General features: G+C 34.2%; 1 protein-coding gene across 1 annotated transcript; it reads right to left on the bottom strand.

Moving 5' to 3' along the window:
• Positions 1-783: 783 nt before the first annotated feature.
• Positions 784-18,573, bottom strand: LOC127867954 (uncharacterized). Its single transcript, XM_052409474.1, has 6 exons — positions 18,481-18,573; positions 9,297-9,427; positions 6,842-6,955; positions 5,558-5,692; positions 4,852-4,945; positions 784-3,611 (listed from the first exon to the last, which is right to left on the bottom strand). The coding sequence occupies exons 1-5, from the start codon at positions 18,545-18,547 to the stop codon at positions 4,928-4,930; spliced, it is 465 nt and encodes a 154-aa protein (XP_052265434.1). The 5' UTR covers positions 18,548-18,573; the 3' UTR covers positions 784-3,611; positions 4,852-4,927.
• Between the last annotated feature and the right edge of the window lie 3,244 nt (positions 18,574-21,817).

Below are 21,817 nucleotides of genomic sequence, written 5' to 3'. Positions count from 1 at the left end.
ATTATCCATAATATGTTCATATTGAAGGATTGAATGATTGAATTATTAACACGGCGATCAGACGAAGAAAGGCTGCACTTGTAACTGATGGAAAACCCATTCTGATGCACTGCTACCAAATTAATTATCTGCCGGTCCTCTTAAATAGGTCTTTTCATTGAAAAGTTTCATGTGTTAACCGATTGTAATAATAAACCATTGTTGTTAAGACTGTCCGTGGAATGAAAATAATCTTACAGCGTTACTCGAGCCGCTCGCGGAATTCATCGTAATGATTATGGCAGTAAAAATATGTGTGTCTGGCCATATCCTGTTCGTTCCGCGAGAAATTTCGATACAATTATTGCCGGCAACTATATATGCGAACACAAAGAAGCGTTTTACTATTAAAAAAACACGAAAAAATAAATATTTTTAAAATTATTTGCGTGTGGAAGTCGGAATTACTTCAGGTACACAACACCACGATGTTACATTTTCTCAAGCAATGACCAGTGTCATGTTTATAGCCTTGTCAGTTCGAAAGGATATAAAATCGTATTTTGTTTAGGTAAACAATCATCAAATCGTAGTTTTTTATTTGCTTCACATGTGGTAAAATTTGAAATATATACAACGAGGATAACAATCATCACACTTTCCCCAGAGTTATATACTGAAATTTCACATTAACACAATTTACAAACAAAACACGGACAAACATAACACAAACAAACACAAGGAAAACGAATAAAAACTTGGGACACCGCCTTGGAACGGTACAAGAAATACACATGGTTTAGATAAGATAAGATAGTTTATTAAAGTCTCATCATCATGTACCTAGTTAATCATATATAAAATAACTTTAAAACACAGTACACAAATGCCACTTATAATTGAGTTATAAGAGACTATACATAATCTCAAATACAACTCATAGGGGTTTCAACGAGCTTTGTGGAGAACAAAACACACACTTAGCCCAGAACTATTTGCAGAAAAACCTCAGAGCATCACCATTCAAATTAAATAGCAAAATTTATAATAGAAGAGAATATATTTCAATTTAATTACAATTTAACTTGGTAATTGTTGGACACAACCCAAAGCAGTTGAATTGTTAATGTCGGAGAGACTTTTAAATGAAACCAAAACGAGTATCAACTACAAGTCGCGTTTGATATAAAATTAAAACAAAACGTTAGATACATAGAAACGTGTAATGATATATCAAGATCATCGCCATACAATGTAAAAAGGCAAAATAATAATGGTTTTCAAAAGCCAAAATTTATAACGAGTTTATCTACATAAAGTATTGGACGTTAAATTGTATCAAAAATATCGTCTCAATTTTCATTAAGAACTAGACACATATTCTGAATAGCACTTTAACAAAAATATGCACTTTAGATTACCTACATGCGTCATTAAAAGTAATATGTATTCGGCTGTGACTCATCCGTTTCAGCTGGATTTTGGATCTTCTCTTTCTTTAGTTTAAATCTATAAATACACAATAGCCACTTGGCGCCAAATGAAGATAAAGCCATACACCTTGAAATGAAATACATGTAAATCAATACATATAAGTGCGCAAAAATTGTCATTAAATCTATAGGCTAGTTAGCAAGTAATTTATTTTATTTTTTTAAACCGAAAGTAGGATTTCTATATGTATACGTCCATTTCGACAAACGCGATTATTTTTAAGTTTTAAAGCGCAAACAAGACGGATTTCTACCTTGTAACCACCAGATATACTCTAATTGGCATAGATAAAATTAAATCTATTGCCTAGTAAGAAAGTAATTTATTATTTTTCAAACGATACCGCTTTAAAACCGAATGTTAATTTCTAGACATATACGTCCATTTCAACAAACGCTAATTATTTTTAAGTTTTAAAGCGCAAAAAAAGACGGATTTCTACCTTGTTACCACCAGATATATTCTAATTGGCATAGATCAAATATGTTTCTTCTTTATACTTAAATTTACTTTTATTTCAAGGTGTGTGGCTTTAAGTTGCAAGCGTCAGTGGTAGCTCAAAGTCTTAAGTTGTTAATTGGTTATGTAGGTAATATATATATATATGTGTGTGTGTCGATGTCAGAGAATAATTTACACAGAAATAAACGCAATACATAAGGACATATGCTGCAGTTTTAATGAAAATTGTGTTCACCCCAGATTTTTTGGTATTACGCTGGAATCATCTGTTGTGGATAGAAAAATGAAACAAATCACCAGTGTTGTTAATTGTTAATTTGCCATATCATCATAAGGACAAGAGACAGTCACCCAGACACACAGATACACAGACACACAGACAAACAGACTCGCAGATAGGCAGACACGCAGACAGGCAGAGAGGCAGACAGACAGACAGAAAAAAGACGGACGGACGGACGCACAGACACACGGACGGACGGACAGACGAAGCTGCGACTATATGCTCCCCCAAAAAAATTTGGGGGAGCATATAAAGACATTGCCCTTCATTTTTATGACATGCCATATTGATACAATTAGTTCAGACATATCCTAGCTGAACTAAATTATCAGTAAAATTTGACTTAATGTTCCTCTTGTTTTATGAACTATATCATAATTGTAACAACATTTTGATATTTTCTATCATAACCACGACAAACAGATTAAGGGGAAAGAAACAAAATTCAGAGTTGCTACAGGATTTACATAGAATCAGTAAGTTACAAAGGAGTTATCTCCTCTTTGACAGAGGGGGTAGTCACGTGATAGTCAAGATGGCGACGTCCATGAAGAGACAGTTATTTTTATACCCTTTATTACTTTATTTTTTTTTAATGACGCTCACTTTCCGGCCATATCAGTAAAAAGGTGATAAGCGTTTATTTTGTATTTAAATTTTCTTTTTTATCTCGACTTACCTCCCGTAAATTTTTTTAGTTGAGCCCTAATAAGGTCATCCCGCTAAGAAATGTTGCTGCAGGTAAAGTCTAGATATAGAGCGAATATAACCATGAAATAAACGTCAGTAACTTTTTTGCTAATAATGGCTGGAAAGTGAGCGGAATTTAATAACTTAATACAAAAATAGTGTAAAAAACGGCGAAAAATGCCTGTCACTATCTTGATAATCACATGATTATCCCCTCTGATGAAATACTTTGCATTTATCTGGTTCGAAAGAGTTTAAATTTTAAGTTCAATGTCTCACTGAAGTTGTATTTGAGTCTTGCTCTGGGAAAATAGAGCTTTATGCATGTGCATAAAGTGTCATCCTAGATCAGCCTGTGCAGTCCCCATAGGCTAACCAGGGACAAGCCTTTCCGCTTTTATCAAATTTTTGGTTTAAATCAAGTCTCTTCTAAACAAAATCCAGTCTACAGAAAATGTCATCTTTGATTAGCTTGTGCGCACTGCACTGGCTTATATGGGTGACTCTTTACTTATATGTGTTTAGCCCCATTTTCCCAGAGTGAGGCCCATGTGTATTAATTTAGGATAAGTCAAATAGCTCTTTATCAAATGGCCGAAGCATTCTCACGTCCAAGGTGATATGTCCGAGCTGTCGGGCAAAGTAGTAACCTCTGTCGTGGAATGACTTTACATGCTTGCTAAGCTTACAGGAATTCAACCATCTGAAATAACAACAACAACATTTTTATTCATGCTATGTGGTTAATGACTTTAAAAAGTTGGATCATAACATAAAACTTCTTTTGATTACATGCGTTTGGTCACTTCATGTTGTTTGTTTTTATGCCTTTTTATAAGCTCCTTTTTTGGTTAATTTAAAAAAGGGAAGAGAAGAAAGTTGTGAAATTGATTGAATACATAGAATACCAGTTAAGTATTGAATACAACGAAGCTTATTTGTTAAGCACAGGCACACAGTAAGCGTGTTCAAAAACTTTAAAACATTACGTCATATGGATATTTGTTTATAATGTAAAACATTTCCCCTCCTGACTTTTCTACTCTAAACAACCAAAAAGGTATTACACTGTGTTATGTGTCTTCAAAAGTCAACAACAATCTAACAAGTACAGGATTTGTTTACTTCTTTAATTGTAGCCTGTTTAGGACTTCATCCCATCAGAAAAATACTTAAAACTCTTGCAGTTTTCCCCCAATAAACTGATCTGATTTCATTTCTTTTTAAATTACATCAATAAATTCCTCAAATACCAAAACACTTGATATTTTCCCCCAATGATATCTTAAGGCCGCATCCTCGAGCAGTATAAAGAAAGCCCTGATGTTATTATCAGTTCATATTTCTGCACTTGTTCATGTGGCACATTGCGGAACATCTTTTATAGCTTTGATAATCAGATGAGCCTCACTCTGGAAAAGCTGGGCCTAATATATGGGCTGCACCCTGTGAAAAGGGGTTTAATGCATGTGTGTAAAGTTTCTTCCCAGATTAGCCTGTGGAGCCTACAGGGGCTAATCATGAACAACACTTTTGGCTTTTATGATATTTTTCGTTTAACTGGTAAGAAAGTCTCTTCTTAGCAAAAATCAAGTTTAAGCAGAAAGTGTCGTCCCTGATTAGCCTGTGCAGACTGTACAGGCTAATCTGGGCCAACACTTTACGAACATGCATTATGCCCAGTTTTCACAGAACACATCTCATATATAGTGTGAAAATTGTCATCCCTGATTAGTCACAGGTTAATCTGGGACAACAATTCACACTCAGGTATATTTTCCACTTTAATGCATTTATATATATAAAAGAGGACTCTTCTCAACAAAAATCCAGAACAGGTGGAAAGTGTTGTCCCTGATAAGCATGCTCAGACTGCACAGACTATTCTGTGACATTAAGCTCAGTTTCCCCAGAATGTGACTGAGATAATTCAGTTCACTCACGACTCAATGCTGCAGTCAGCTGGTACTATTTCTTCATTTATCGGCTCTGGTACCAAATCATGAATATCACCCTGACTTACTGAGGCAGAGTGTACTGAAAAAACAAATTGTAGCATGGGTTTTCGCATCCAAGGCGATCATATATCATGCAAAATGGCTCTTATACCATATCCTGCCAGTGTAGCTTATGCCTAGCCTTGGCATCCTCACAGTCAGGTCAGGAGCTACCCTGCCCACTAATAAGACCATGAAACCTTGAATGACTTTACAGCAGGACAGAGTAGCTCCAAATCAGACTAAGGTATTGCACAAGCTGGACAGGAGCTACACTTGCAGCATGTCATAAAACACCTTGGTTTCAATTGAAGGAGAATCCTGATTTTTTGTGGAGGTATTTTGACATTTTCTCAGTTTTGACTCCTTCAAAATATCTTCCTTATATCTTGATGCAAATATAGCAAGGAAGCTAACTCTGTAATATTTTTATATCATAACATTTAGATATTTGCATAGTATTTATCTAAATTTATTCTAAGAGACATTGGCAGAGCATTTTTTTTAAATGCAGAAAACAATAAAAACTGGACTTCAGTATTTGAAGCCTGAACATTTCGACCACATGGTCATAAATGCATGGTCTTCAAAATCTATTGAAGCCCTGAAACCTATTTCCCCATGATGCGATGGTATGATAGTATATGTATACCTTCAATCCAGGGTGGTTTTGGTGCTTGTTACAGAACAGTACAAACACCATCTGCTTGTCTTCTGGTCTCACTTCCTGAGTACGCATTTCATTGACTGCCAGTCGGATTTTGTATTTTGTTACTGGATCAGAAACCTGAAAAACCACGGGTCAGATGATTGGATCTATCGATAAACAGACAGACTGATGGATGGACAGATTGATAGGAGATTTAAGCAATGGTTAGGTAGAGAGCAGGGATAAAAACAGGTATCGATTGCACAGAATGCAAATGAATAGGGGCAGGATGGAAAGCAGAAAAAGTAGGATGACACGATTTCCAAATTGTTGATCATATCATCAACATGTTTATTCTATCATTTGTTATTAAGGTTTCTAAGGAAAGTTCTTTCATTTGCCATTGAATAATTGAAAAGACAAGAGCTGTGTTTGTGAAACACAATGCCCCCTACTGCGCCGCTTTGAAGCCATATATTTGACCTTGAAGGATTACTTTAACATTGACCTTTCACCACTCAAAATGTGCAGCTCCATGAGATACACATGCATGCCAAATATCAAGTTTCTATCTTCAATATTGCAAAAATTATGACCAACCTTAAAGTTTTGTGACAGAATGACAGACTGACAGGCTAAAAAACAATATACCCCCAATCATTCAATCCGGGGGCATGACAAGTATATTTCATAAGATTTGCAAAATGCACAGGCTAATCTGGGATGACACTTTATGTACATGAATTAAGCCCCATTTTCCTAGAGAGAGGCTAATAATATATTTGAACATTTAACTGGGGTATTGCACTTGTGTCTGACAAGATTTTACCCTCATCAGTCAATGCGTCTACCATGTCACTTCAAAACAGCCCAGTCACTTCTACTGTCATAAAATACATTCCTGTCTCGTCAATACATAAACCCTCTTAGGCTCAGAGAAAAAAGTGTAAATGGCTAAAAGAAATCAGCATATATCTCACCTCCTACAAGAATGACCTAATCTGATTGGCTTAGAGCGGTCACGTGCCCATGGAGTATTTTCCATACATCCCGAGTAATTTTCATACTTCCCAAGTAATCGAGAAGTCGCTCTCATATGGTATGAAATTACTGAGGGTGTATTTCCCATATACCGTCAGTTACTGACGGTGTAACTAATAATAACTTTAAGTCTTTCAGGCTTTATGCTGTTTGCTGATCATCAGTATCTTAGGGTTAGGTCTTGAATCTAGTACGTATCTGAGTGGTTTAGGGTTAAAAGCTTGAATAAACAAGAGCAAATAATACCTTAAATCTTGGGAGGTAGATGACAGTTTTAATCTTGATGATGGCTGGACATCCCATTTTCTTTATCCTTCTTAATCTTCTTCTCTTTCGGTTTGGGTCATCCGGTTCAGTATACTTGTAAAATTTCAAGATAAGATCTTATTGGCGCAACAATATGTGGTTTTGTCGCACTTGTTCAAAATGATCCTTATTCAGGGAAAACTGGGCTTAATGCATTTGCGTTATTTGCCATTCCAGATTATCGGTAGCTAGTACAGTCCGCACAGGCTAATCAGGGACTATACTTTAAGCTTTTATGAATATTTTTCAACCGAAAATTCAGCTTAGGCAGAGTGTTGTCCCAAATTAGCCTATGTTGAGTGCACAGGCTAATCTGGGACAACACTTTATGCACATGCATAAGGCCCAGTTTTCCAAAAATGAGGCTCAAATTCAAACAACATAATTCTGAAAATTTGTCAATCACAGTGCATAATGGAATCCAATTTTGCAGTAGTGATGCACTTATAAAATGTAGATATCAACTATACTAATTACAAATTGGTTGGCGAATGTGACTGAACATGCTTAACAATAAAATTACTTTTATGGGGTGATTCTGAAACATTTTTTTCACAAATTCTAAGTTTTCGCATAATAAGTAACTCACAAGATGACCTTTGATTAAAATTTCTGCTTTACTTCTATTACAGTCTGTACATCAATTTTTTTTCAAGCATACTAAAATGTACATTCGGAAAATTACGCTAGTCAATTGTTCCAAGAGTTTGTATCACTCGAGTGGCTTGTGTGATGACGTATCACACGAGAGTCGGAGCCTCGAGTGTGATGCGAAATAGCACAAGCCACGAGAGGGATACAAACACTTGGAACAATTGACTAGCGTACTATTCCTTTTATTATATACAACAACTAACGAAAACAGTTAACAAATGTATTTTTAATTTAACAAAACTGACAAAACAATGACAAAAACGGTACGCCATAGTTTATTTAAGACGCGTATGAATACAGTTTATGTAAATTAACATTCGAACCGGGAAAACACAGGTTTCCAACACGCTTACCTTAATGCCATCGTTAATACAATTTTTATAACAATTAAGTTGACAACTTTAATCCGATGTTTATAACAAAAACGTTTAAAAGATATGCACTTCCACTTCTATCTTCCATGTCTTTATCGAAACTTAGTTTAAACCACACTATTTTATTGTATTCCTATCGAAATATACATTTATGCATGATAAACACACACACCAAAATACGTTTTTAACACATAGTTTACTGTTAAAAAAACAGCACGTCCGACATGTCCTTACAGAGTTTAGATAAAACTATTGTGTTTTGTCACAGAAATGACGTCACACGATGTACTACGTAAAATATTTCGTAATATAAAATATGTCTATTTTCGGTGCGTGTAAAATGACGTCATTAAATGGGTCGAAGTAGTCCGGCTAGTATGGTAATACGGAATTGGAAACAGCGAGTAGCGTTATACGGGATTTTTTATTTCAACGTTTGATACAACCTGTATTTTGTTAAAAGCATTAAACAGGTATATAATAAATGTATATATCAATAGAAATACAAAATGTTGATTTACATTGACCACATTGTGCAATTAAAAAAATTTGGGGTAATACAATAAGTTGAAAAAAAATTGTATTATAGAGGAGGGAGCCTACTTTCACAAATCCAGTTGTAAAAAGCCCTGGCCCAATTCACAGAGAACTGACACAAAATACTACTGCCAGTAAACAGACCCCATATGTACTATTATATTTTATTAACAGTCCAACCTGAGACAGCGGTTGGTCAACAGAAATGGCCGAAGTGGCAGTCGTAGACCAGTGACGGTATGCTGTTCTCAGGTGACTAGTTTTTAGACGGTTGGTCCGTTGGTAGTATTGCAAAGTAATAATCCCACCCTGTTGATTGCAAACAGACATTAAAACAACGGCTAATTGCTGATAAAGGAGTTTGAAATGCAATGTCTGGTTTGCCATATCACCTGCTAATTACAACACTCGCTAGTTTAGTGTTCATGTTGACTTTTTATACCTTCTCAACACTCTACATTTTTTCCCCACAGTGGGCCGCATTTATCGCATTAACGACAGTTACTGCAATGACATTTTAGCCGCAAAATAGACGCAAAAAAGACACTATGATGTCAGAGGTGAGAGACGCATATTGATATCAGTGTTCTCTTTTCGCTCCATAAAATGACTGCCTCGTGACTACTAAGCACAGGTAAACAATGGCTTCGGAGTGGAATATACTGGCTGTTGGCCGCTATGGCCAGGTGACTATTATACTCAGATGTTATATAGAAGGATTTTCTTCAGGGGGGGATTAAGAATTACGACGGCTGTAGACAGGTGACCACTGCTCTCACGTGACCCCTACATCAGACTGGACTGTACATAAAACATTACCTTTGGCTTACTTCTGCCAGGTCCATAGTGGCACTCCCTTGCTTCCCGGGCAATGTTGACAAATGGAACTTTGGAGAAAGGAATTTTAAGACCCTGTCGGACATCAAATTTGATGGGAGCTTTTGCAAGTGATGAAAAATCTAAAAAATGAACACAGAAAACAGCTAATAAAAAAGTTTATACAATTAACACCTGGGTGCACAAATATAATTTCATAATTAGCATAATTATAGTGACTGTGTAATGTTCATTTTAAAAGATGTAAAATCTGAAAAAAAAATCAAACATGAGAATTGCCATGATATAGCCATCGACTTTTGTTTTGAATAATGTACATTTTCAACAAACTGACAACGCTAAAACAATTAAAAAATTTGCAACATTTATTTTTAAAGCAGCTAAATTGAGAACTGAATTATATTATCAATAGTCTCTCTCCACATATTACTGTCTATGTGTTGTCAATCAATAAAAATTATATGTTTTCACATTGTTAGAACATTCAAGTTTAATTTGAATACGACAAGACTTTAAAAAATGCATATTATATAATTACCTTTATATATAAATGTTAAAAATATTTGTTTATTTTGAATATGAATGTCTTTAGAGTTGCCAATTCTTTCGTTATAGATTGTTAACTTATATTGCCTAAAATTGTATATGTATATACCTGTATGTCATTGACCACGGTTTACTACATTGTGTATTATATGTTTGTGTACTCATGGGCTTAAAGCCTGATGTATTCTGAAATAATAATATATATCAACCACAAAGACATACTGGAATTTAAATATCTGTGGTAGTTATTAAGAACAAGTGTATTTTAAACTTAAAGCTGACAATCTATTTATAAATCTAACAAAAAATGAAACCATGCTAATAAACTTGACATTTAACTTTTTACAAAATTTTACTATAAAATTAATTTTGAAAGCAAAGTCTGCATAGTTAGTAATTACACACACAATTGCAGCATCATACTTCAATTTAAACTCAATCAATTAAGTGAAAACAATTTTCTATTTTTAATCACATTAACCTTGACCCAACTGGCAAAACATGCAATCATGCAGCATGCATACAAAATGACAGCTCAATACCTCCATCCAATTAAATTTATTTCGGGGAAATTATTGTTCTATTGTTCGTTATATTTAGACATGCATAATTCAGGGCTCGAATTTAACTTTTGTTTCTACTTGCAAAACATTGCGAGCAGCTTTAATACCAACTCGCAAAATCAAAAACATTCTCGCAAATTTTGCTGGAAACATAAATAAAAAGCAAGTTCGGACATAAGTTTAGTACTATTAAAACAAAATAAAATATGACATCAACAACAAGTTAAAGTTTTATATTAAGTTCTTTTTCCCACTTTTTCACTGTTTTCGAAGAAGAATTAAATTTCTGTTGTTTTTTTCTAACTCAACAGTTAACTTTGCTTTATCTTTCGTATTGTTATTTCCGTCTGTGGGCAAAAAGAAACTAGTTATTTTCGCTTCGACGCCATGTCTGTTCAAGTTTAATGTCTTTTATAATGAACACGTGTGAATAGTCGACTGTTTCACGTTCTTTTTACCAATACATTGTATCTGTACTATGGGTATACCAGTCTAAATACAAGGTGCGCGCTTCCGCATACGGGTATTTGAACGTTCTATAAATTGACCTACGATTTAGCGTTCACGACGTTGAGCGCATTTAGCAATATTACTCGTTTGTTTCACTATTTCTTTACTCGCAAAAAATACTAGTTGCTTAAAACTTAACTCGCAATCGGTATTTTTCACTCGCATTTTGCGAGTGTGCGAGTTTTAATTTCGAGCCCTGGCATAATTGCCAGGGAGTATTTGCTTCCAAAATTTTTAACTTTGCAGCGTTCACAATTTACTTAGTGAATCCTGAAAGAAACTTTACCTGTAAGCAGTATATGCAAATATGCGAGTCCTCTGGAGGAAATTTGAAATGCTGACCTTGCATTGTGTTTTTCCCTGTCAAACTGAAATGGCTATGAGCGACAGCCTAAAACCAGAACAGCCTACGAGTAACTCTGCAGTCTATTTAGGTTTTATGCTGATTGCTGCTAAGGCCAAAAACAAAATAGGTGGACCCTTTTTTTTCATTTTCGTTCATATAACAGGGACGTTCCCAGGAAATGTTGACTGGGGGGCCCAAACGGGGAGGGTGCGGGAGGGGATGCCCCTCCCGAATAGATTTTCTTTATTAGGCACTGTTCAAGGTGAATTTTAATGCATATAGAAACATATGTTGTGTTATAAATTTATGGATATATAACAAGTAAATCAGCACCATTCTGAAGTCTAAAGCTTTAACCATTACGGGCCGTCCATAAAGTTTGTCACGCTCCAGGTGGGGGAGGGTGAGTAAGAAAGTGACAGTTTGTGACATGGGGGAGGGGAGTCAGGCCATGTGTGATTTCACACATTTATTTAAAAAAAATGTATAATTTATTTATTATTTCTTTAGTAGAGTTTAAAAACAATTTTCAAAAAATTGTGAAACATTTTAATTAGTTTTATGTCAAAATAAGACGAATTGCGTATCTCCTGATTCTGTTGTTCGAATGTTCAATAGGCAACTTGGCTGGGCCGGCTTATTCAATAGGCACAACCTCCACACAGATTTCAATGACGAAATAATTGGACTGTTCCATTTTTAGTTAGTAAAGGGTTGAAAGAAAATCTAAATTAAAATTTCGTTTTTATTAGAGGTTAACACGTGGATAAATATTTATACTGCTCATCGTAACAACCCTACCGTTATAAAAGCCTTTAATGTGAAAGTTCTTTTACCGGTAAGTGAAATTGTAATACGGTTTAATAGTGAATTGAGTTTTAGATTAAATTTAAATCAAGTATTAATTTTTAAAAAAAGTTCGAAAGTGTGAGTTTGTGACGTACTTTAGGGAAGGGGGTCCACGATTTTGTAACAGTTTGTGACATGCCGAGGTAAAAATGGTAAAAAAAGCGTGACATGCTTTATCAACGACCCCTTTGGTGTGAAATTCACACACATGTTTAAAGCTTTAGATTTCAGAAATGTATTACACTTTATAAAGAAGTTGAAGCAACCTTTGAAACTAAAAAACCTTTATTATGAAATTCAACATAAAGTATGACTGTAGAGGAGGTTTGATTTCAAAGAGAAAATACTACTATGGTTATAATAAGATGTAATATCAAGCAAACAAAGCATATATATATATATATATATATATATATATATATATATATATATATATATATATATATATATGTGTGTGTGTGTGTGTGTGTGTGTGTGTGTGTGTGTGTGTGTGTGTGTGTGTGTGTGTGTGTGTGTGTGTGTGTGTGTGTGTGTGTGTGTGTGTGTGTGTGTGTGTGTGTGTGTGTGTGTGTGTGTGTGTGTGTGTGTGTGTGTGTGTGTGTGTGTGTGTGTGTGTGTGTGTGTGTGTGTGTGTGTGTGTGTGTGTGTGTGTGTGTGTGTGTGTGTGTGTGTGTGTGTGTGTGTGTGTGTGTGTGTGTGTGTGTGTGTGTGTGTGTGTGTGTGTGTGTATTTCTTATTAAAAGCTTTAGTAGCCTTCCATTTTAGTACCCCTCCCCTAAAAAAAAATCCCTACCTTAGTACCAACCCTTTTTTTTCCAAGGAGACTCCAAACAGACCTATTATAATTTTTTTGGCCTAATCAGTATTTAAGAGTAGGAAATCAAGCCTTTTAAACTTGAATCTAGTAAGAAATGTACTTAATACAATTAAACTATCTAAGGGACCAGAACTGTGTCAAAATACGTATTGTGGTAAAGGGACTGAGGGTTAACTGTCAGAATGTGTATCTGCAGATCATGTCAAACATCACACTTTGACTATCAATACAAAAATAAATAATACGGGCAAAAGCCCGCGAAGCGAACGTTGACCGTTCATACATATGGGAATTTAGACATAAAATTACATAAGAATACCATATATGGATACGTCTCAAAAAAAATTGTTACGCGACATATATTTTCGCGATGCTATTTATGACCTTGAACAAATCAAAAACACTTTGACATATGCTAAATCACATGTAAATACATACCTCAGGAAAAGTTGTATCAATGACATCATAATTGTGTAGCGAATCGCACTAAATATTCTCGCATAATTTTTTTTTCTTCGCAACCGTTCCAGAATTAAGTCATTACTCAATTATCTCCCCTGAATGCTCTTCTTCAGTGGGTATAAGCCGAAGACTGGTTCACTTCATATAGTGACAGTCTTTACCAAACACAATTTAGGTGAACATAACCCGTGTTTAATATTTTGCCGAATCTCAGATTTCTGTCGAATTTATTTGTTTTGATCTTTTCGATATCTTATTGTTATTATTATCCTGACAAATCACAAACGCTTGTTAAAAATTTATTTGTTTTAAACATTATAGTTGGCATCTCTATTCTTCCAGTATTCTCGCGGTTTTTCAATTACGACACCGTACTGTTTATTTGTCAGAATTTGTGACGCATTTTCCATTCGCTCTCAGAAAGAAGTTTTACGTGTGATCATGAGCAATATTCTGGTCGTTGTTATCCACCAGAAAAACATTTATTCACAAAATTTAAAGATGTTCCGATCGAACTTCTTAGTCCTTAAGCCTTAATTTTTAACGTATTTACACCTCGTCTGCTCGCACTTTACCGATATCCCGAAAGGTTACATATCACTATAATTAGTTTAGGCCTAAAACCACAAAATCCGATACCATTGGATTTTCGTACCACAATCTTACGTTAAAAATCTTCCAGATTGTAAATCAACAAAAAACCAAGACATTTATAAATTGTCTGCATTATTGATCAAATTTAAGATATTTGTTGGTTTTCCGTTTTTAGAAGCTGTTCTGCCAAGGCAAGAGCTGGGCATCATACAAGCCATTCTATCCAGCAAAACTGACAGTTTTGGTTTACAGAAATCAACAACGGAGGGATTCCTGAACTAACAAAATTTCCAAGCTATACACACAGTTATTATCTGTGGTGATCTTGATTGGTTCTGTTTGTTTACTTGGATGGAACATGTGTGAACTTTTATAGAACTTTGAAAAAGTTTATATATGTCTATCTATAAACAAAAAATCAGCTATGGTATAATAAGATCAGACGTGCAAACAATGTCAAAGGGTTGTTAAATTAACAATTTGAACGCAATTATGCTGAAGAAATATGAAAGTTCCCATGAAATTTTGTCTGTATATCGACAAATGTCTGCCGATAAATGTCAAACTAGTAATACAAAACTTACCACAAATATGTAAAAGCACTTAGTACCTGTGATCATTTTATGTAAGATATTGTTATTCTAAACAGTAGCACACAGCTTGTTTAGTAAATGCATAATGCAATTAATATGATTTCCGTTTTATTTTGTAATTAATAAATTGGTTGTTACTTGTTAATCCATGATAAATGTTTTATGGCTAATACAAAACCAGCAATAATAATTTTGTAAAAAGGTAATACAATAACACCACTTTGTAATTTCATATACGTAAATATTCTTGAAATGTAGGTTGATGACAGTGTTTTAGTTTTACTTATTTTGTAACTTTTTTTTATGTGCAAATAAATGATGTGAAGTGATTTGTATCTCCACACATACCACATACTTTTTATATATGTACTGTATTATGTGTTATTTGAATGTTTAAACAAGGGCTGTTTGTAAAATATGCATGCCCCCCATATGGGCTCTCCGTTGTAGTGACAGCCATTGTGTGAATATGTTTTTTGTCACTGTGACCTTGACCTTTGACCTAGTGACCTGAAAATCAATAGGGGTCATCTGCCAGTCATGATCAATGTACCTATGACGTTTCATGATCGTAGCCATCAGCGTTCTTGAGTTATCATCCAGAAACCATTTTACTATTTCAGGTCACCGTGACCTTGACCTTTGATATAGTGACCTGAAAATCAATAGGGGTCAACTGCGAGTCATGATCAATCTACCTATCAAGTTTCATGATCCTAGGCATAAGCGTTCTTGAGTTATCATCCAGAAACCATTTTACTATTTCAGGTCACCGTGACCTTGACCTTTGATATAGTGACCTGAAAATCAATAGGGGTCAACTGCGAGTCATGATCAATCTACCTATCAAGTTTCATGATCCTAGGCATAAGCGTTCTTGAGTTATCATCCGGAAACCATTTTACTATTTCGGGTCACCGTGACCTTGACCTTTGACCTAGTGACCTGAAAATCAATAGGGGTCATCTGTGAGTCATGATCAATGTGCCTATGAAGTTTCATGATCCTAGACATAAGCGTTCTTGAGTTATCATCCAGATACCATTTTACTATTTCGGATCACCGTGACCTTGACCTTTGACCTAGTGACCTGAAAATCAATAGGGGTCTTCTGCCAGCCATTATCAATATACCTACAAAGTTTCATGATCCTAGGCATAAGCGTTCATGAGTTATCATCCGGAAACCATTTTACTATTTTGGTTCACTGTGACCTTTGACCTAGTGACCTGAAAATTAATAGAAGTCATGTGCGAGTCATGATCAATTTACCTATCAAGTTTCATGATCCTAGGCATAAGCATTCTTAAGTGATCATCCGGAAACCATTTTACTATTTCGGGTCACCGTGACCTTGACCATTGACCTAGTGACCTGAAAATCGATAGGGGTCATCTGCGAGTCATGATCAATCTACCTATCAAGTTTCATGATCCTAGGCCTAGGCGTTCTTGAGTTATCATCCGGAAACCATTTTACTATTTCGGGTCACCGTGACCTTGACCTTTGACCTAGTAACCTCAAAATCAATAGGGGTCATTTGCAAGTCATGATCAATGTACCTATGAATTTTCATGATCCTAGGTCCAAGCGTTCTTGAGTTATCATCCGGAAACCACCTGGTGGACGGACCGACAGACCGACCGACATGAGCAAAGCAATATACCCCCTCTTCTTCGAAGGGGGGTTTAATAAAACAAGATGTGTTTTTGAAACACAATGTCCCCCTCTGTGATTGATCATAATCATAAACTTAAAAGCTAAGTTACGTTATTAGTTTTAAGTCGATTATACATTAAGGGAGCATTACAATTCACACACCATCTCATGATTATTTTTGTTAACGTGTTAAAACTGCTATAATTAATTTCAGTTCTTATTTCATTTACATGATTAATATACAAAAAATAAATGGATATTATTATATATAAAGGTTAGGTTCTAGAATTAACCTTTGCAAAATTGAGAATGCAATGCTAAGACTCGGTTATTATGTGTCGCAGGTTTTGTGCATACCGGTATTGAAATTTTATTTTATTTATTTTTTATTTTATAGAGAACATGACTGACAAAGATCTATTTGACAGTGATTATGATGGAAGTTCACAAATACATGAGCACAGTTGTTTTGTGGTAAGTAACATATTAAGCAGTTGCATGTTGAATACATTGAATTTGATGGTTAACAATTATATCCTGAATTTAAACTTAATTATTTAATAATACAGAATATACACATGCCCCTACTGTAAGAAATAATATTATTGTGGGAAATGTAATTTGTAAGTATGATGACAAAAATATGTTTATGTCTGTTCATTTGCATAGATATCGGACTCTGACAAGACACAACCACCTTCACCTTTTGGTTGACAGGAATATTCCAGTGAAAGACCAGTTGTTCAACAGCCTTTTTTACAAACAGTATGTGTGACTGCATCTTATTATTAATTTTAATATTACTATTAAAATTAAATTGGAAGTTACTTCATTTGGCAAAGGAATTCCAGTTATTTCATCATATGGGGCTACATTAAAATGATTACTTAAATGGATGAAATATTAAATGCCCTTACAATTGGCTTATTTTGATCTCAGCATGATTTTTTAGCAAACTTTGAAAAAAAGAAACATTGAATCAGTAAAAGCTTGTAGAAAACATTTTCGGTTAAATGTTCTGTTCTTTCAGTTTGTTTGTATCATTTAATTAATATTTGCATGCAGTGCACTATTATATTTCAGCATCTTTGGAGTTCCTTTCATGAAGAAAACAAGCTCTTAATTAATGTATCGACAATTATTTACTTAATCCAATAAGTTGTTTAAAGATATTGAGCTGTAACATACATTCGCATATTATGAGTTCGAAACTTCTTACAGTAATTATTATTATATTTTTTTAATTATTTTATTATATGTTTATCTTTTTTTTAATAGTGTGTGTGTTAAACTATTCTAACAAATAGTGTTTCTGTTTCATCTTACAAAAGTATATAATATTAATTATAGCAATGAATTGTCGTTCTTTCAGAAGAACTGGTGCTGCCATTCCTAATCAACCGACATATCAGAATTCTGGATAAGAATTCAGATTACTTACTGCATATTCAACCGTAAGTGTTTTTCCTGTTCAATATAACTGCTAGTTCATAAATAAAAAAAAATTGAAGAGACATAATATTACTTTGACAATTTTCTTAAATACCTAGGTTGTATCACATTTGTATTGGGTAGGTGGGGCAGTTGTACATGTTTTGGATAATGTTATTTTTAAAATACTAACCAAATAAGTTTTTGTTTTTTCAACATTTATTCTTGTTTTGTTGTACATTATTTCAACTGTGAAATTGAATCACATGCAAGTTTTCAATTTAGAAAAATCAACTTTTTATTGTCTATTTCAGGAATTTTTGGATCCTGCGTTGGTGGGGGGTAACGTGTTTCAGACCAGAATCATGCCGGACCATCCTATTGCAAGGACATCTAACATAGCTGAAATGTATCTGTAATGAATTATTAAAAGTTTGGATAACAAATGTGTTCTTAAATCATTATTTAAACAAATTATACACTCAGGTTGACTTTTTTGAAAATAATGAAAAATGACAATTTTTACACAAGAGATTTTTCAATGTTTCCACATTCACTAACATTACTTTAGACAATGTAAGATAGACAAACCATACATATTTGGAAATGGTTAACTAATATCTATCAGAAAATGTATAATTTTACTGGGTTTATGTCAATTTTCAAAATCAGTGGTTATTGCTAGCAGTAGCATTAAAGTAACATTGCAAAAACACAGTGTTGCAAATATATATCTTATTAAATCCATAGTAATTTTGCTACCTTGACTGAATATTCTCTTTTTAAATAGTAAAATATATTTTTCCTTGGTTCTTGACTCGTGAAGACGGATATATTCCTCTGCTTCGTCGAACGAATTGAAAGCGACCGCCATACTTGATATGTGCGTTCGTAAGATTAAGATTTTCGGCGGATACACATCACTCATACAAAACACTTTACAATTCAATCGACTGGTTTTCGAAAATGGAGGAACATGATCTTAAAGGGATCTTTTCACGGTTTGGTAAACTGACAAAATTGAAAAAAGTTGTTTCAGATTCGCAAATTTTCGTTTTAGTATGATATTTGTGAGGAAACAGTATTACTGAACATTTGCCATAGTCTAATATAGCCATTATATGTTTCTTTTGACGATTTGAAAACCTAAAAATTATAAAGCGTTGCAACGCGAAACGATTGAATAATTTGGAGAGTTCTGTTGTTGTCGTTTAAATTTACGAAACTACGAAGATTGCTTATATAAGGTATAAAATACTTCAACTGCGTATACCCGGCGGAATAGCCGAGAGGGCTAATGCATTTTTACTACAGACTAACTCCAGGACTCCGGGGATCACTGGTTCGAGCCCTGGTACCGGCTACTTTTTTTTCCTTTTTTTAAATTTTATTCTTGATTTTTGACTGGAGCTTTTAAGATCCAATGTTTACAGTTATCAAAATAAAGCATTTAATGACAAACTTCAAAATATTCCAAAATCTGTGAAAAGGCCCCTTTAAAATGTTAAATGGCAATTTTGGCTTATAAGGTTGCAGATTGTATGAGATATAAATATCGCCCTTCGGGAAAAACTAAATACTGCTGCTCCTTAATCGTCTGTTAGGTAGTTTGGACCGTTTTTTTTTTAAACTGCATGTTTGGTTCTGTAAAACATGTATTTAGATTCTAAATCATTTCTGTCGAATATTTATGAAGGAAAACTACTTGTTTTTTTTTCACAAGATTACATGTTCAAATACTTACATGTGTCTGAAATAGAAATATCTTCCTCTTAGAAAGATTCTATACTGCAGAATCCTCTATCGCCAACAATCATTCTTCCCGAGAACCATCAGGGAATGGAACAACCTTCCACCGGATATCCTGTCAGCTGGCTCAGTTGAAATTTTCAGATTTCAACTAGCCAAACACTTTATCTAACTTCCTCTTCGTCTTTTATCTCACACTGTACATACTTCACACTTTTACTCTCACTTTTTCTTGTAACTCTTATGCGCGCCATTGCAATAATATTCTCTCAGTTGAAAGTGGCCATTACATGCCAGAAGAGAAGAAGAAGATCTTTATAAATTTGAAAAACACACTGTACATAGTAGTTTTCAAAAATGGCTTTATATACCGCGCCTGTCTTGCTGATATTTTTTGTCTAATGTAACGAAGTAAACGAGGATTGTCAGAGGTTTTTCAAGTGTCCGGCACGTTCTTTAAAGCGAAATTATACGATTTTGTCAAATATTTATTAATTTATATAAAATGTGAAAAAACTTATTAAACATATACTTAAATTAAATTAAAAACAATTCAGAAGAACGCGTGTCGAAAAATGCGAAATAAGCCAGATATTTAATTCTGAAATCGAAAATGTCTGTACAGTCAATTCGCCAGCATGTAAATCATGCATGTACGATGTGAATCTAAATTTAGTTTTCCGGTTCATTTTAAATTCCTGCAACGATATCTATTCATACGACACACGAACACTTACTAAAAGACGAATGCTTCGGTTATTGTAGGAAAATATGTACAAATTATCTTCGTCACAATCGGCTCGGGGCGCTAATTTGTCTTTGCTGCATTGTATGAAATTCGCCATCAATGTTGAATTTTTTTTTGCCTATTTTGTGTTATTGTAAAATATTTTTTCAATTTATTACAATTTAACACATATAAAAAAGCGTATAAACTCGCTTTAAAACAACAAAAAATAGCACATTCAATTCCAATCTCCACGCAGAGTTGTCATTCCTTGCTCGTGCAAGCATGTCGCGCAAGAGATATATTCAATTCATAGTGGTTTTTAACCAACCACACGTCTGCATTATGTAACTGCTTGATCCAGAATGGAAGCAGTCGCTTTTGATTCCCTAGAAAAGGCGAATGAATATATTCGAGAAGAAGAAATACGACACAATGCTAAATTCATAGTTAAATACTCAAAAACAATGGATCCAAACAAACACATAGGTACGAAGTTTGTCATGATTAACTGTTTGTATAAAACTTAATAAACATCTCACTTTCCTTCTGCCACTTATCATGATTTGGTCTAGCCACGGAGCGTATATTGACAGCAGTTGAAACGGTATTTGACCTTTACTGTAGTCAATTCAAATTTATGAAAAAACTAATCATCCGATTTTATTGGTTTACACGTTCTCTTGATGCTTATTAATTCCTCTTTCAAAAAAGTATAACTTTTAGTATATTTCCGTTGTTATTAATGGATGTATAGCGAGTTAAACACGAGAAATACACATTTTATGTTTAACCCACGCGCGTTTAACCTTGTCGATACTTTGTTACGTAACCAGTAGCTATCGATTAGCGTACATCGAAGCGCCAAGGTTATACATTGTGATGTACCCACTAACGTTTTTTTCTAATTTTACTTTACTTTCTCGGCCGATTTTGACAAATTATATATCATTAGAAAGCCTACATTTCGTAGTTTTCAGATATATAAATATATATGAAGATTTACTTCTAATTTGGGCAGCCCGGCGAGTTATAACTTTAACTTTTGCAAATATCATACCGGTTTAGAATCTATATTTACGGTAAACATGGTCGTACTTAATACAGATTTGTAACGTTTATATCAGGAGTTCAGTTTTTAAAACTACATCGTGCTAAGGAGAATAGAATGCTGTATACGATAGAAAAAAATATGGGTTTCAAAATGAAAGTAAATAAGGAATGACTTTGTACGAAAGTAGCTCGCGTTAATAACGCTCCGAACTGATGCTACGGTCTTGGCGATAATGCTTAAATTTCCGTTGCCAGGATTATTATATTTTTTATCGATTATATTGTTCACGAAACATATCAATAAATCTTACTATTAATGAAGCTTAATAAATCAACCATTTCAGCTGTTGTTTATAACACTGAAAGGGTGATAATTTTATATGAGACCTCGTATATAGCGGACCCTCTTGATATTTTCGGCTTTGCACACTTCAAATAAAATGGTTGTGAAAACATTCGTTTGTTGTTTATTATCAAAGAGATTATTATGTATAATGATATGAAAGGTGATGTACCTTAAATTATCAATTAATTAAACTTATTTAGAGATTCTTGAAAATCACGGTCGGTGTTACGCAGATCATTTCGTATTTTGACATCAGTGCATCATGTCCA

The sequence above is a fragment of the Dreissena polymorpha genome, chromosome 2 (assembly GCF_020536995.1).
Source record: "Dreissena polymorpha isolate Duluth1 chromosome 2, UMN_Dpol_1.0, whole genome shotgun sequence".
NCBI classification, from domain to species: Eukaryota; Metazoa; Mollusca; class Bivalvia; order Myida; family Dreissenidae; genus Dreissena; species Dreissena polymorpha.
Note: the sequence above shows the minus strand (reverse complement) of the source record. Positions and strands in the feature narration are given on the sequence as shown.

Excerpts from the sequence above, each read along its gene's own strand:
- LOC127867954 (XM_052409474.1), bottom strand. The coding sequence starts at position 18,547 with ATGGCGGTCGCTTTCAATTCGTTCGACGAAGCAGAGGAATATATCCGT. Across the intron at positions 9,428-18,480 it reads TCTTCACGAGTCAAGAACCA|AGATTTTTCATCACTTGCAA; the intron begins AGGAAAAATATA and ends TGTTCATTTTTT. Across the intron at positions 6,956-9,296 it reads CCACTATGGACCTGGCAGAA|TATACTGAACCGGATGACCC; the intron begins GTAAGCCAAAGG and ends AAATTTTACAAG.